General features: G+C 36.1%; 1 protein-coding gene across 1 annotated transcript in view; it reads right to left on the bottom strand.

Annotated features, from left to right (window-relative positions):
• The window catches only part of LOC106670060 (protein bark beetle), a 54835-nt gene extending 40453 nt beyond the window's left edge, over positions 1 to 14382 (bottom strand). Inside the window, exon 1 of the mRNA XM_014400061.2 lies at positions 13298 to 14382. Within this exon, the coding sequence (XP_014255547.1) occupies positions 13298 to 13603 (306 nt within the window). The 5' untranslated portion in view covers positions 13604 to 14382. The remainder of the gene's footprint in view (positions 1 to 13297) is intronic.
• Positions 14383 to 17020: the final 2638 nt, after the last annotated feature.

The following is a 17020-nucleotide window of genomic DNA, read 5'->3' on the forward strand; positions in this document are numbered from 1 at the left end:
TATGCTTACTCCACTGCGATTTAAGTCCATCCCGTGGAAAGTGCGGTGATAGAGAAGAGGACATTTGTTTCTTTAGAGGCTTATAATTTTCTTCAAATCTTGCCTGCTGAGAGAGAGATATTCCTCTTTTTTGAGAGATTTACGAATTTTATTGCTTGCCTCAAGCCGGTGCTTGCGTTCATGCAGTAGGCAATTTAGGCATTCTCATGATTGTTTGAAGCTAAAAGCATGCACAAATAATGCTTTTAAAGCTGGTTGACAGTATGTAAATCCGTCCACTTAAGAATAGTTGGATGGCATAGACCTCAGCTTCGAAGATAATTGAAATTAGCCCGAAGGTTTTGCTGCAGTGTAATTCACATCCTTTTCCTTCTTTGATCCATTATTAATGGATATTACCTTAGTGCCCTTTCTGAAACTTTGGGCTGCCTTCTTTCAACGGTCTCTGTTACCTATGACCACTTGGTCTGTCAAAGTTAAATATTTCTCCAATTTTGTCAGGCGTTTGGAGTTAAAACCACGTATTTAGCGTCTTATAGACAGAAAGTATGTAGATCTTTGCACCCTTCATTTTCTCCTTTAACCATCCCCGTGACAGACTTGGATTGCATGGACATCAGCGTGTAAGATAGTTGAAGTCCAGGAGGTTTTATTAGGGTGTAATTCGCCCAGTTTACCCTTAAACACCTTTTTAAATATTTGATGCATAATTGTACATGGCTCAGATCTGAAACATGGGGTTGCCTTTCTTCCAACAGTCTCTGTTATCTATGACCTCGTGGGAAGTTTTGTCAAAGTTAAGTATTTCTCCAATTTTGTCAGGCGTCTGGAGTTCAAATCACGTATTTAGCGTCTTATAGCCTGACAGAAAGTATGTAGATCTTTGGACCCTTCATTTTCTCCATTAACCATCCCCGTGAGTGACTTGGATTGCATGGACATCAGCTTGTATGATAGTTGAAGTCCAGGAGGTTTCATTAGAGTGTAATTCGCCCAGTTTACCCTTAAACACCTTTTTATATATTTGATGCATAATTGTACCTGGCTCAGATCTGAAACATGGGGTTGTCTTTCTTCCAACGGTCTTTTTTTATCTATGACCTCTTGGGAAGTTTTGTCAAAGTTAAGTATTTCTCCAATTTTGTCCTTTAACCATCCCAGTGACAGACTTGGATTGCATGGACTTCAGCGTGTAAGATAGTTGAAGTCCAGGAGGTTTTATTAGGGTATAATTCGCCCAGTTTACCCTTTTTTATATACCTTTTTTTTATCTTTGATCCATCAATGTACCATATTAGTGCCCTTTTCTGAAACTTTGGGTTGCCATTCTTTCAAAGGTCTCTGTTATCTATGACCACATGGTCTGTCAAAGTCTTTCTCTAATTTTATCTGGTACTTCATTTATTTTAATTCTTTCTAGAATGTGTGGTGATTAGTGACAGTTAATCGATAATTATTCAGAAATCGTGAGATGCGGTCTGGTGTGATGTAGGTTTCAAAAAAACATTTTCTTTATCGTGCCAACGTTTCGATCTTTATTGAGATCATCTTCAGGGCTCAAAGTGTGGCCCAAGGCACTCTCGACACGACACGCAAGAATGGCACAATTATACAGAAGAAAAACACTTTGAGCCCTGAAGATGATCCTCAATAAAGATCGAAACGTTGGCACGATAAAGAAAATGTTTTTCTGAAACCTACATCACACCAGACCGCATCTCACGATTTCTGAATAATNCCTCGGGGCGGGGTTATAAGCAACCCCTTCCTTTCACGCTAATAAATTACTTTTACTCTCCAGACGTCATATACTCACCCCAGAGTTCTGAAACCTACATCACACCAGACCGCATCTCACGATTTCTGAATAATTATCTTTCTAGAATTTTCTCTCGGCTTCTTCTTGTATCTCAGGGGTCCTCACTCGAAATCTACTATTTGTACGTGAATTAAAAAAAACTGGGAGACAGAGTGTGGCTTCCATCGTAAGTGTGGTATATGTAAATAAAGTAAATCTAGGATTTTAAAATTGTAAATATTGTGCAATGTATTATTAAAAATCTCGTCTTTTACACTTTTTCTCCCATCGAAATCAAAATGCTTAAGACTTTCGTCTTGCTTATGACGTTCATGATTTTTTTATGCTGTCTCATCATTAAATCCCTTTTCACTCATCGAAATGAAAATCGGTTTTAGTTGATCGATTTGTTAATACAGTACAAAAAGAAAATTTATTTGTTTAAAGTTATTCCGATGGCCTAACAAGATAACAATAGCCTTGGTGAAAGTTTTTCACTAAGAAACAATTCAATCATTGCTTTTTATCGGATACGTGTCTTTTATCGGTATAAAAATTAGGTAATAAATTCATGCTTGCTTAACATAGAGAGATGGAGGGAGAGAGAAAAAAAGTTGCAAAACTTTCCTTTATTTACAGGAGAGAATCAAAATGAAGCTGGTAATTCGAAAAGAAGGGTGTCAGAAGTACTCTCCGGGTCGTTCCCACGTATGCTTTTCCACCGGGCAACGGAAATGAGACAATTAGATCATGAAATCTCTTTCATTGCTTATGCAAAAATTGCACGTTTCGACTTTCCTCGGTGATTCGTTATTAAAGGAAAATGGTTGGTTTTTGGACATTTGGTGTTTTTTTAGGTGTTCCGAGGTGTATGCATTGTATAGTTCTTTTCATCGGTGAAATTGTAAACGACCGGAGTTGAAAGAGAAAATTCCCCGTAGACTGTTGCCCTCTTCGAGAATAAAAGGAGATCAATGATCGTGAGCGCGTGGAAAATCATCACCGTCCAAAGGCTGCGGCAGTTTCCACAAGATCCGGAATCGAAGATCGGCATGGAAAAAAACCCCGGCCCTGTTTTGGAACGTCGTTACGCTTTTCCTCCTTGGACCGAAAGAAAGTATCGGAATAAAACAACGCGTCTTCGGGGCAAAAATTCATTACGCCCCGGTCAATAGTGCTTCAGGACCTTTTGTAATAACGACAATGATACAACAGAGTTTTCGAAATTTTCCAGGTCTTGAATGACGATTGCACAATTGTAAAGTTACGTTCATCTCAGTGCGAAAGAACCGGAGGATGGCTGTTATAACCGACCTCATTGTACCTACTTGCCACTGGTAAACAACGAAAGTTTGTCGGAACTTCCCTTGGAAATCCCATAGTAAAATTAATTTTTTCAATTAATTAATCTTTTTATGTAAGGTTTTGGTTGTAATGAAAAAGTTAGTGTCAAGTGCAGGATTCGAACATACGACTTTCGGCTCAAAATATCGTGACTTAGATCCACACGGACATCAACTCTACATCTCGTGACACGATAGCTCAAGTAGTTAGAGCAGCGTCCTATTGAGCCGAAGGTCGTGGGTTCGAATCCCGCTCGTGACACTAACTTTTTCATCTCAACCAAGACCGTACACAAAAGGTTATTAAATGAAAGAAGTGATTTAGCCAAAAGACCACTAAATATAATGGACTAAAATTAATTATTTCATCAATTGACTAATCTTTGATCTTAGCCTGAATTAAGGTACATTGAGGAAATTCTTCTGTGAAACTTTTTTTTTTAGAAATCGTGAGATGCGGTCTGGTGTTTGCCAATTTTGCTTGTTGCAATGTTTTTCTGAAACCTACATCACACCAGACCGCATCTCACGATTTCTAAATAAATATCTATTAACGGTCACTAATCACCACACACTCCTGTGAACTGTTGTCCCATTCGCTCCATTTGGGACAACTTCGTGTTAATGCATGATAATGTAATGAATGTATTTTATATATTACCAACTCCACGGTTCATATTTTCTCTATTGATAAGTTGAAAAATTCCAAATTCTCCGTGGTTGAAAAACCTTTATTCAATTTAATAAATTACATAGACGTTTCGGGCTCCTGGCCCATCATCAGGAACTAAACATAGAGACATTTCATGGTATAATTCCAATAAAAAAATTGGAAATTAGTAACGGGTGTGCCTTCAGAATGGGAATTATACCATGACATTTCTCTATGTTTAGTTGCTGATGATGGGCCAGGAGCCCGAAACGCCATGTAATTTACTAAATTGAATAAAGGTTATTCAACCACGGAGAACTTGGAATTTTTCAACCTATTAGAGTAATGAATGTAGCTCGAGTTGTCCAATACTTAGACCATGTAAGGACTACCACAATGAATTGCCATCACGTCCTCCTGACATGAATCCCATGGAACACTTATGGGACATCATAAAGAGCGGATTTGACATCCTTCGCCGCCTTTAACAAGCCGTGAACAGCTTCAAACCGCTCTTCTTCAGAATGGCACTCTGTTTCATAAGACGAAATCCGATTGCTTATTTACTCAATGCTTAGGAGGCTTAAGGCCCTCTGCGATCCAAAACAAAATACAAGCGTCCGCTTTTTGTGTCTCCTTAGAACAACATACTTCCCATCTCATTGGAAATTTTCCCTCCTCCGAATGATTCTAAAGCTTAAAAACCACATAACCTTCCATCATCCTAAGGTCTAATTGGTCTGTTGCCTACAATGGGCAAAATCTTAAAAAAACCTCTGCTTGTACACATTCTTCCCACCCTTCTTTTAGCTTTATCCCTGACCACCAATTTGGGTTTGCATGTTCTCTTTCCACTGTTCAGCGCTGCCATCGTGTTGTAGATATCTACCGCTAATGAGCAAAAGGAGTGATCCGGTCTATTCCTACATGTGAGCAAGCCTTCGGATATGGCACTCGGGGCTCGTCTGGAAGCTTAAGAAATCCTAACTTTTACCTGATCCTAAAATACTACATAACCGACTGATACTTTCATCAGTAGCTACTCTCTATCAGCCGGATATCGCACAGATACAGGAGTACCGCAAGGAAGTATCTTAGGACCCATCCTCTACACTTATACCGCAGACCTTTCTACTCTTCCGGAAACGATCTATGCATCCTTTCCTGCTATAAAGACTTTCAACATGAAACTTACAAGGCCATGTCACATCCCGAGAGCAGTGGTTCAAGCAGTGGAAGATGAATCTGAACATGTCACTTTTCACCCTACGGAGAATACTGCTCCCATCTGTTTTAATAGTATCCCTCCTCCACCAGCTGCAGTCCGCTACTTTCGGCTTTATATTGAAAAACAACATGGAACCCACACACGCGACCCAAAAGACAAGAGCTAAACAGACGATTCAGACTTCTCAAAATATTGCTGACCATTTGGACATACGAACTTTGGGAACCCCCAACGTAACCCCCCTAAAAATCCTTCGAACCATCGTCAATGCTCCTTTCTATCTACCTTACCATTCACAATGACTTTAATAACCAATATGTCCTTGAAGTAGTGAAAAACTGCTAAAGGGAGTTTCACAAACAATGAATCCCATTTGCAGACTATGTAATAAAGAGAAGGAAACAGCCACCCATATCATCTTCGAAAGCGAAGCAACAGCTCAATGGAGATTTAACCTAACGAAAAAACTTAGGGAATCAAATTGTAACAGAGACAACCAATGACCTGATACTTCTCAGGAGAAGGATTAGGTCTATTGCACTGCACTAAGGAACTAGGAAGGTACAATAAGCCAGAAGGACCCAGAGAGTACTTGTCCATTAACATGTCCTAATTATAACACAACTTCATAAGTGGTTTTTCTAATCCCATCGTTCAGGGTTCGTCATGAAATTCTCCAAGTACAACAATAAGCTCTCGTATGATTTATAAGCAAGAAAGCAATATGACAACTTGAATCTTGGCTGACACAACGCCTCCGCTCTTTCAATTATTTGTATTATTGTTTGTAGGACGGATGCAATTTAACTTCAGACAAAACAGTGACTCGGGGAGTGAGTTGCAACAGTTGTTTCCTCACGAAAACAACGACCTAGCTATAAAAAACGCCCAAAAAATAAAAAACTCATTCTAGCCTCTCGAGTCTGCCCTATTTTCCTAGATCTTTTTCTTTCGCAATTAAGTCCGGTAGAGGTATGTTTCAAGCCGGATCTTTGCGCCGTTTGGCCCGTCACGGCATCGGCCAGTACCCCGTGCACTTAAGGATTCTGGCAACAGCGCCTTCCTTTTTCTCGGTCCGGTGTGTTAAAGTCTCCCGAAGAAATAAAACTGCAATCGGCATACAACGAACGTACAACATGATAAATATAAAAAAAAGCCACGTTAATGATAAAAGAGTTTTAAAAAAAATAACCCAACGTGTTTTATAGTTTTGTGGTCACGGTTGACAACTATAAATGAATGACGGTTAATAGTTTCCTCTTTGGGTCCGCCTACCCTCGCTAGTCCTCTCTTAACCGCTAGGATTTTTCCGTCCGATATTTTATTCACGAATAAAACAAAATATTAAGTTGATGATTTAGTAATTTTGGTCATTTCACAAGGGTCGTGGAATCACTGACTATAATTAAACCATTTTTGGCGATTCTAGGTAGAAATTTAAAAAAAGTAATTTCAATACATGTGCTTGTGTTTCAAGGTTTTTTATGTATATCAGTATATTAATTTTTTTACGTAGGATAATAAAATAATATGTAAAATCGTATTAAATGAGGTTTGTTACATAAGATGTTACAAAAAACCAAAAGACTATTTCATTAAAGTAGGGAAAAAAACACTTTTGTTTTAAAGAAAATTCAAATTCGTTTAAGCCTTATTTAAAGTTCTTAAATAACAATTTATACAGTAAACAAAAGAAAATATTATTAGGCTGGCTCACTGACCATTTTTCATTAAACCATTTTTGGTGATTCCAGGTAGAAATTTAAAAAAAGTAATTTCAATACATGTGCTTGTGTTTCAAGGTTTTTTAATGTATATCAGTATATTCATTTTTTTAACAAAAGCAAAAAGACGATTTCATTAAAGTAGGCCAAACAAAAACACTTTTGTTTTAAAGAAAATTCAAAATCGTTTAANACTTTTGTTTTAAACAAAATTCAAATTCGTTTAAGCCCAATTTAAAATTTTTAAATAATAAATTCTACAAAAAAGAAAAGATTATTAGGTTGGATCAATGACTATAATTAAACCATTTTTGGCGATTCTAGGTAGAAATTAAAAAAAAAAAAAGTAATTTTAATGCATGTTCCTGTATTTCAAGGTTTTTTATGTATATCAGTATATTAATTTTCGTGCTTAATTAATGCTGCTAATTTTATATTAGTCTAATTTTTTTTTCTTTTTGAGAAATGTAAATAAGAAAATTCGATCTATCAGTGTGAAATGTTCTTCTTATGTTCACTAATTTCGTGGTCCGCTTGACCAATTAATATATTACAATTAATTAAGGGTTTTAGTTGAGATAAATTAATTGTAATACATTAATTGGTCAAGCGGACCACGAAATTAGTGAATTTAATTAATTAAAATGAAGTATACTTCACTAAAGCTCTCCGTGGCCATTTCATTTGTCGTCGAGAATCCAATCCGATTACACGACATTCGAAAAATGGCAAAAAGTAGGGAAAATTCAAAAGGTGGGGTTGAGATGGGAAGTTAGTGTCCGAGCGGATCGATGTCACAATAGCTCAAGTGGTAGAGCAGCGGCCTATTTAGCCGAAGGTCGTGGGTTCGAATCCCGCTCGTGCCATTGACTTTTTCATCTCAACTAAAAACCTTAATTAATTGTAATATATTAATTGGTCAAGCGGACCACGAAACTAGTGAATTGAATATAATAATAAAAATTGCACCATTTTGAAAGCCTTAAGTAAAATTAAGTGATAAAATGAAATCATGCCTAAAAAATAAAGCTTAAAGTAGAGAAAAACGAACGTAAGAAGCATATAATAGGATATAAGTGTAATAAGAAGAATATAAATATTTTAGACATAATTCTGCGAATTTTATAAACAATTATTAATTAGTTAATTACAAATTAAATAAGAAATTCAAAACACGGCTAGAAAGAAAAGGTTAAAGTAGATAAAAACGAACATGAGCAGGATATCTTATAAATTGATCGAATCTTATATTTTCTCTTTTCTATTTTTTAATCGAAAGACTTTAGACATAATAAAAAAATGCAGCATTTTATAAACATTATATGCAAACTAAATCAGGAAATCAAAACATGCTTAGAAAATAAGGCTGAAAGTAGATAAAAATGTACGCGAAAATTATTCTAATAGATGAATATCTCCTTTATCCTGAACTTTATATAGTGATAAAAGAAATATTTTAGACATAATAATAAAAATTGTCGACTTTGTGAGCGTCAAGCATAAGTTATATTAAAAAAATCAGTTTGGTCGAGTAAGTAACTAGTGATTAATATCGACCGAATTTGGTTTTCGCAGTCTCGATACTTCGTAGTAAGAAATATTTTATAAAGTCGTGTATATAAGGATCGGAAATAGGGCGATAAGGATTTTTGCTTAACAAACATGTTTTTAAAACCCTGGAGTTTTTAGCTCGACAATCCATATTTTAACTTCAGTTAAGTCATTTTTTTTTATTTTCACTGAGCTTTCTTAACAATTATCATTCCAGCTGAAACGAGGTATGCGTTCACTTTTTCAAGGGCAATGCACCATACGGGAGCGATCAGACTTTTAAATTGGCCACGCTCTCCTCCACCCGTACACGACCATCCATCGAGAAAATTAAAAACCAAGGCATGGACACCTGGAATTATTCCCGGATGTTGCATCACCTACGTTGACAACCGTTTTCCCATTCGCGGCTAATTAGTCATCGTCGCGTGATAAGATTTGTGACCCTTTTCTGAAAATCCGAGGTGAATCCGTTGTTAAAAAAAGAAGGACGATTATTTTAAACAAGCTGTTCCACACCAACGCGAAAAATGAGTATAACGCAAAAAAAGGGTTCTTCTCACACTTTCTATAATTTTCCATTGCGTGATCTCTCACAGATCGTTTCTTTTAATAGTTACTCCGTCAAAAGGAACATTTTTTGTCCAAAGGAGAGTTTTTGCTAAGCTGGACAAAATGGTGACTAAGGCTCGGTGGATTAAACGAGGACACCGACAAACTTCTCTTCCTAAACAAAACTTAACAATGGTCAGCATAATAAACAAACCGAAACAATTTCTCAATTAATATCATCTTTAAAATGTTATCACACTCAATACGGATTTATACGACTATGTTTCGACATTTGTACCAGCTTTTTAAGGGAAGAATAAAATACCGAATCGGGCTGTCGGTTCACTAACGAGCAAAGAAAAGCCCAAACCAGCAACTTTAGAAGCTGATAGTAAGCTATAAGCGCAAAGAAGTCAAGCACATAGAAGTACACTTCAAATATTAACAACAACTAACAACAAAATAATTAACCTGACTTACTAGCAAAGAATAGTCCACTCCAGTAAGTACAAGTGGGCGACTTTTAAATAAAAAAAAGCTTGAAGCTAGAAGCTGATGGTAAACTATAACCAAAAAGAAGTCGAGCACATATCCTATGTTGTAAAGATCTAACAACCAGAAAGCGTAACCTAATTCACTAGAAAGAAAAGCCTACTCCAGAAAGTATAACTGAAAGCTTGAAGTTACAGAAGCTGTCGGAAAGCTATATGCGAGGAAGATCGAGCCCACAACAGTGCATATATGCTTTATGACCTAACAACTAGATAATTTAACCTCACTCACTAGAAAGAAAAGCCGACTCCAGCAAGTATAACGGAGTAACTGTTAAATAAAAAAAGCCTGAAGCTATAGAAGCTGATGGTAAGCTATAACCGAAAAATAGAGCAGCGCTCAACAGTACATATCAAGTGTAGTATAGATCTAACAACCAGACAGTTTAACTTAACTTACAAGAAAGAAAAGCCCAGTCCCGCAAGTATACCTGAGCAACTGTTAGGTAAAAAAAAGGTTGAAGCTATAGAAGCTGATGGTAAGCTATAACCGAAAAATAGAGCAGCACTCAACAGTACATATCAAGTGTAGTACAGATCTAACAACCAGACAGTTTAACCTAACTTACTAGAAAGAAAACCCCACTCCAGCAAGTATAACTTAAAGCTTGAAGTTACAGAAGCTGATGAAAAGCAATAAGCGAGAAAGGTCGAGCCCTCAGCAGTACATATCATATGCTTTATGAGCTAACAACTAGATAGTTTAACCTAATTCGCGAACAAAGAAAAGTCTACTGCGGCAAGTATAACCAAGCCACTATTAGGTAATAAAAAGCGTGAAAAAAAGAAACTGGTGGTAAGCTATAACCGAAAAGAAGTCGACCACAGCAGTACATATCATATGTTGTACAGATCCAACAACCAGATAGCTACTAACTTACTAGCAAAGAATAGCCCCTCCAGCAATTAACCTGAGCAATTGTTAAGTAAAAAAAAGGCTGAAGCTATAGAAACTTATGGTAAAGTATAGCAGAAAAGGAAAGCAGCACACAACAGTACATATCAAATGTTGTAAAGATCTAACAACCAGATAGTTTAACCTAACTTACTAGAAAGAAAAACCCAATCCATCAAGTATAACTTTAGAAGCTGATGGAAAGCTATAAGCGAAAGCGTCGAGCACACAGCAATACGTTTCAAGGTTATTAAGATCTAACGACCAGATAGTTTAACCTTTTAAGGTTTTTATCAATTATGACAAAAGTATAAAATATGTAATTATCGGGCTGTCGGTTCACTCACGAGCGAAGAAAAGCCCGAAGCTATAGACGCTATAGGAGAAGAGGAGTACAATAGTCCATCATATAGTCAAAAATTCACTTGCTTTTCCTATTATTACGATTTATGGACATATTTTGAAATAAATTGACTATTATTAATGTACAGCATTGGCTAAGTTTGCTTTCTTCTGAGGTTTCTTAAAAATTGGATATTTCAAAGTCGATGGTAAGGTCCAATTGACAATTTGTAAGATCTTCGGTCTATTTTCTTTTTTTTATACCGTCGGATGATGTCCGGCTAAGAAAATGACAATAGGCGTGGCGAAAGACGACATCAATGATGAAGGTGTAATTCATCCTGATAATGAAGTTTCATTCTTTCTGCCTGGCAGACAGGAGTTTTTATGCTTAAGAATCTCTGACCCATCTGAGAAAATTTGTCCATTATGTTTTTTCTGTTTCGCTAAGAAATGTAAAAAAAATGACCTGTTAAAGCAGAGGCCGTTTCGTAGCATTTTAAAAGTCATTTGCTCGGTCCATTCGTTCTAAATGGCCAAATCTACTGGTCCGATCTAGGATTTGACACAGACTCCTGGGAAAAACGGTAAACGGAAGCCAATCGACCGTTTTCTGTCATTGTTCTGCCAGCTCTATTCTCAAGGATCCGGGGCAATGTTAAGAAGCCAAGGCTTTCATCTCCACGAATCCCTTTCCTGCGGTTACGTGCCCCTGCAGAAGAGGCCGTGGACAATGTTTCACCACGCCGGGTCCAGTTACTCCGCCGAGTGAAAGTTACCGTCCGGGTTCAACTTCCTTCGAATCGGTCCTAGACCTGATCCTAGCCCCCCCAAAAAAAATTTCAACGCGATTCGACAAAAGGTCGCCGCGCGGACCGCGTTCAGTTTGTTGAACCACACGCTCTGTGTAACAATCCGTTAGGTCAGTTATCTTCCGGTGGTCACAAAGTGTAAAATAAGAATGCTAAAAGATCAGGGAAATTAAGCAGGGCCGTTTACAATGATTCGTTCCAATTAACACTCCTTGCCACCGACCGACCTTATTTCGATGAAGCAACCGTTCTTTTGTTAATATTTCTTCTAAACAACCTTTAATATTGTTTTTAGTCTGAATAGTCTTGAAAACTAATCATCTTCGGCAAAATGAAAACCTAAAGTTTGGTCGTTTCCAATGTTTTTGGGCTGACTATGCTCGCGGTTTTGGTCTGTACCAAGGATTGACAGGCCAAAATACAGGCTCATCATCCGCAGACTCAAAGAGAAAATCGCACAAATTAATAACTTAAAGTTTAGTCGTTTCTGATGTGTTTGGTCTGATATCCTTGCTGCTTTGGTATGTAGACAAACTTGGGCAGACCAAAACACGTTGTCATTCGCAGACCCAAAGAGAAAATCGCACAAATCAATAACTTAAAGTTTAGTCGTTTCCGATATTCTTAGTCTGACTATCCTTGCTGGTTTGGTATGTAGCAAAGAGTGACAGAACAAAATACTGATATATCAACTGGTAGGCTCAAATAAAATTTTACAAATTGAAAATCTGCTTTTTGTCCGGATTTTTTGGCCTGACCAGTCTCATTTTTTGATGAAATCTTCATCATAAGCTCATAATCATAAAAACCTCTAGGCTACGGTCCATCAGATGTATAGCTCTATTGTTAATATTATTATATTGCATTGGATTTTTGGATGATCTGAACGATCTTGAAGGCGGATTCTGATCAGCGAATGAAAAAGAATTCCGATATTTTTAAAAGCTTCTGTTGGAATCTTGATCATAAACTCATAATCATAAAAACCTCTAGGCTACGGTCCATCAGACGTATAGCTCTATTTTTGTCTTTTTTTACGAGGTTCGCAACAACAGATATATCAACCCTCAGGGTGCCGGTGTTTAAAAAAAAAAAAAAAGCCCATTTGTAAGTATGTCGGATTCGAATGCAGGGCCGCTGGATTCGAACCCGGGACCTTTACCTTACAGTGATGAGCGCCGAGTCAACGCCTAAACCGTTGCGGCCACTCTATAGTTAATATTATTACATTGCATTGAATTTTTGGATGATCTGAACGGTCTTGAAGGCGGATGCTCTTCAGGAAATTGAAAACATTCCATTATTTTTAAAAGCTTCTGTTGGAATTTTGATCATAAACTCATAAACATAGCAACTCTTGGGCTTTGGTCCTTTTTACGTATGGTTCTATTATTAATATTAGCAACCATGAATGGTATTTTTGTGATTTTAAGTCTTGAGGGCTGATTCCGTTCAGCAAATTGAAAACCGTTGAACCTAAAAGTTTCCGTTGAAATCGTGATCGTAAACTCATAATCATAAAACCCCTAGGCTATGGTCCATTGTGTGTTAATATTATCATTAATAATAAATAAATTAATAAACTTACAAGAATTTCATAAAGTTTTATATTGTATTTTGATAAAAAAAATATTCATAATCATAAAAATTTCGACTTATTATGCATATTTAACTGTATTTTTGCTTTTTATGATATTGTATGAACTGAATAAGTGAACATTATAAATAATTTGACAGATTGGATAATTAAGGAGCTTTTGCACTTCTTAAATAGCCAAGTAGTAGATGAATTAAGTCGATAAGTATGGTGTGATAATATAAATCAAATGTTTGCATAAATTCCTTTTACCTCGGCTTTCATGATCCCCCTGACCGTGATGCCAACCGTGGGTGCGAAGTTTATAGTGGTACCAGGGAGGAGGGCCAATTCGGACGTGTGGTCTACGATGAGATCTTCTTTAAGGATGTACTCCCCACGGTCGATCTTCAGCTTTCTGTTTGTCATCAGGCCGCCCTGAAGTTCGATGAAGCCGCTTCTGGTCGGCTCCGAGCTGGAGTACCAGTTGTACATGCTCGGGTCCGGAGTGGTCTGCTCTGCGGAGTCGAAGGCTATGAGGCAGAAGAGGAAAATCCCAAAATTCCTCCAGCCTCCCATTTCGATTTTTTTCTGTCTAATCTTTCACTGGGATGAATTCAATTTTTGCACTTTGCGCCTGGAGCGCGAAATATGGTGAAAATCTGGCCTACGCCCATTCACCTCAGGAGTACTGGCTTCTTGTGGCAAAATCCCGATTCGGACCCGTTGCCCTTTGACACTGGAGGCCCGTCTCGGCCTCTTCGCACGTTAAGCACCGTCGGTCCGGAACTTCTGCAAAACTGACCGCGTCCGAACCCAAAATGAACTTAATAAACTTATTAACTGAAAAGCTCCGACGAACTGAACCGTTGTTTCGAAACAACTGAAAGCCAGATCCCCTCCATCGTGGCACACCTCCCACCTCGCGAACGTCATGATGTTGAACCAAGCCACCTTTTTGTACCGTTCTCCATCTTTGATTCCGCCTAGTTCTATGTACCTGAGCCTCGATCGGAACAGGTGCACCTCCCGAACACGCACCCCTTTTTGTGATGAGGCTTGTTATCGTTTTTTCATCCCCGACCTTTACGAAAAATTCCTTGCCTCTGGGACGTTTTGTTTCCTTTTTACTTCGCGACCGTCTCCTTGACGACCGGAGACGCCTTCCTTGCGACCTTGCCTTCAAGTCCCTTGCGTGCTCATTTCGAATTTTCAAACTTCCATTTGTCGAATACCGTTAACGATTGTTCATGACACTTTCCATTTCCGTTGGCGTAAACTCTTCATATCGAAGGGAAAAACAAAATAAAAACATCGTTATCTCAAAAAATTAGGGATAATGCCAATTTGAAAGACAACATGCAGTTTCTTCGTTCAGCCTCAGGACTTTGACAAAAATTTAACATACAATTCTCAATTTAAAAAAAAAAATTCAATATTCAATATTTAATTTTCAAGATATTTTTATAAACAATGGACGGGATATCTCTGTAAATTTAACTTATATTGAAACCATACGTTTCATGTTTTAACTTGTATTATATTTTGTGTACATAAAAGAACGACGTTTTTAAGCACCTTAGAAACACGAAAAATGTCACATCTTGATATTAAGCACTTTACAAAAAAGAATGACTCGTTATTTTTAAGCGCTTTATAAAAAATAAAATGTCACATCTTTGGTTTTAAGCACATTGTACACAAGAAAAAATTTCAAATTTTTTTAAAAACAACATTTTCACAACTTGTTTTTAAGCACCTTACAACCAACAAAAATTACACATCTTGCTTTTAAGCACCATACAAACAAAAAATGTCACCTAGTTTTTACCAGCATACAAACAACAAAAATGTCACATCTTGATTTTAAGCACCATACAAACAACAAAAATGTCACATCTTGATTTCAAGCACCTTCCAACAACAAAAATGTCACATCCTAGATTTTAAGCACCTGCCAGATAACTAAAATGTCACATCTAGATTTTAAGCACCATACAAACAACAAAAATGCCACATCTAGATTTTAAGCACCTTCCAACAACAAAAAAATGTCACATCTAGATTTTAAGCATCATACAAACAACAAAAATGTCGCATCCTAGATTTTAAGCACCTGCCAGATAACTAAAATGTCACATCTAGATTTTAAGCACCATACAAACAACAAAAATGTCACATTTAGATTTTAAGCGCCATACAAACAACAAAAATGTCATATCTAGATTTTAAGAACCATACACAAAAAATTCACATCTTGATTTTAAGCACCTGTCAAACAATTAAAATGTCTCATCTTATTTTTAAGCATCTTACAAATAACAAAAATGTCACATCTAGATTTTAAGCACTATGCAAATAACAAAAATGTCACATCTAGATTTTAAGCACCACACACAAAAAATTCACATCTTGATATTAATGTCTCATCTCATTTTTAAGCACCTTACAAATAACCAAAATGTCACATCCCAATGTTAAATACCTTACAAACAGCAAAAATATTACATTTTGATATTATTTAACAAGCCCTTTAAAAACAACAAAAATGTCACATCTTGATTTCAAGAACCTTACAAACCACAAAAAGTCTCATTTTGATTTTAAGCACCTTAAAAATAACGAAAATGTCTCATCTCAATTTAAGTACCTTACACACAACTAAAATATCACATCTTGATATTAAGCACCTTACAAAGAAGACTGTCTCTTTTTATTTTTAAGCACCTTACTTCACTGTCAAACAACACAACCTTACAAAAAATGATGTCACAACTTGTTTTTAAGCGCATTGAAAACAACATAAATTTCACAACTTGTTTTTAAGCACCTTACAAACAACAAAAATATCACATCTTGATTTTAAGCACCTTAGAAACATGACAAATGTCACATCTTGATATTAAGCACCCTACAAAGAAGAATGTCTTATTTTATTTTTAAGCACCTTACTTTACTTTCAAACAACAAAAATGCATGACTTGTTTTTAAGCACCTTACAAAAAACAAAATGTTATATCTTGTAGTAACCACCTTACAGAAGAATGTCACGTATTGTTTTAAGCACCTTACAAACAACAAAAATGCCACATCCTATAAGTACCTATAAGTTACCTAGTAAGCAATAAAAATATGTCTCACCTTATTGTTAAGTACTTGTCCAACAAAACGGACCGAATCTTGTTTTTAAGCACCTTATTGAAAGAATTTCGCATCTTATTTTTGAGCATTTAACTTATTAGTGTTACCGTAAACATCCACTCATTTATTACCATCTACAATGCAAATCATTTGTGATGACAGTACAACATATCCTCTCAACGTAATACTTTAACTTACGGACATTGACAATATAATAAAATGATGAATCAACGTAAATTGTTAGTCAATCATGACCGTGACAGTTGGTCCAGCCCTAAAAACAAATTTTAAATAAATATACAACAAAATAAACATAATAATTGTACTACCTGTTTTTCTGGCCATTGGTGAAAATCATAAACTTGTCTATAGTTATGTCATGTCAAATAGTAATGTAATTCCAATGTATAGACATTAATTTTTAATAAGGATTTTATTATAAATTTATTTTTAATAATTTTTACACTGAATCCTCAGGGCAAAAAGTACTTCAATTCTGATGTAATTAACACCACAACAATATATATAAAAAAATAATAATACTGATTAAGTTGGTATGAACTAAATGTCAAAAAGGATTGTAAAGGAAAGGGTATAATTGTTACAGGATTAAAAATCTGAATTTTGGAGCAATCATTTATATATTAGATTTGACACAAAAATATCTTTAAATACTATGTACCAATAAAATTTATAAATATATAACAGTCATTGTACAAATAAGGTTCTTATTCTTAATCCTATTACGTGTGGAATGTGATTTTTCAGATGTTGTTTTAAACTATATTTATAATCAAAACACTCTTAAAATTTATTATCACATTTTTACAATCAATTTTCATTAAATATAAATCT

The sequence above is a fragment of the Cimex lectularius genome, unplaced genomic scaffold (assembly GCF_000648675.2).
Source record: "Cimex lectularius strain Harlan isolate CLEC.00 unplaced genomic scaffold, Clec_2.1 scaffold49, whole genome shotgun sequence".
NCBI classification, from domain to species: Eukaryota; Metazoa; Arthropoda; class Insecta; order Hemiptera; family Cimicidae; genus Cimex; species Cimex lectularius.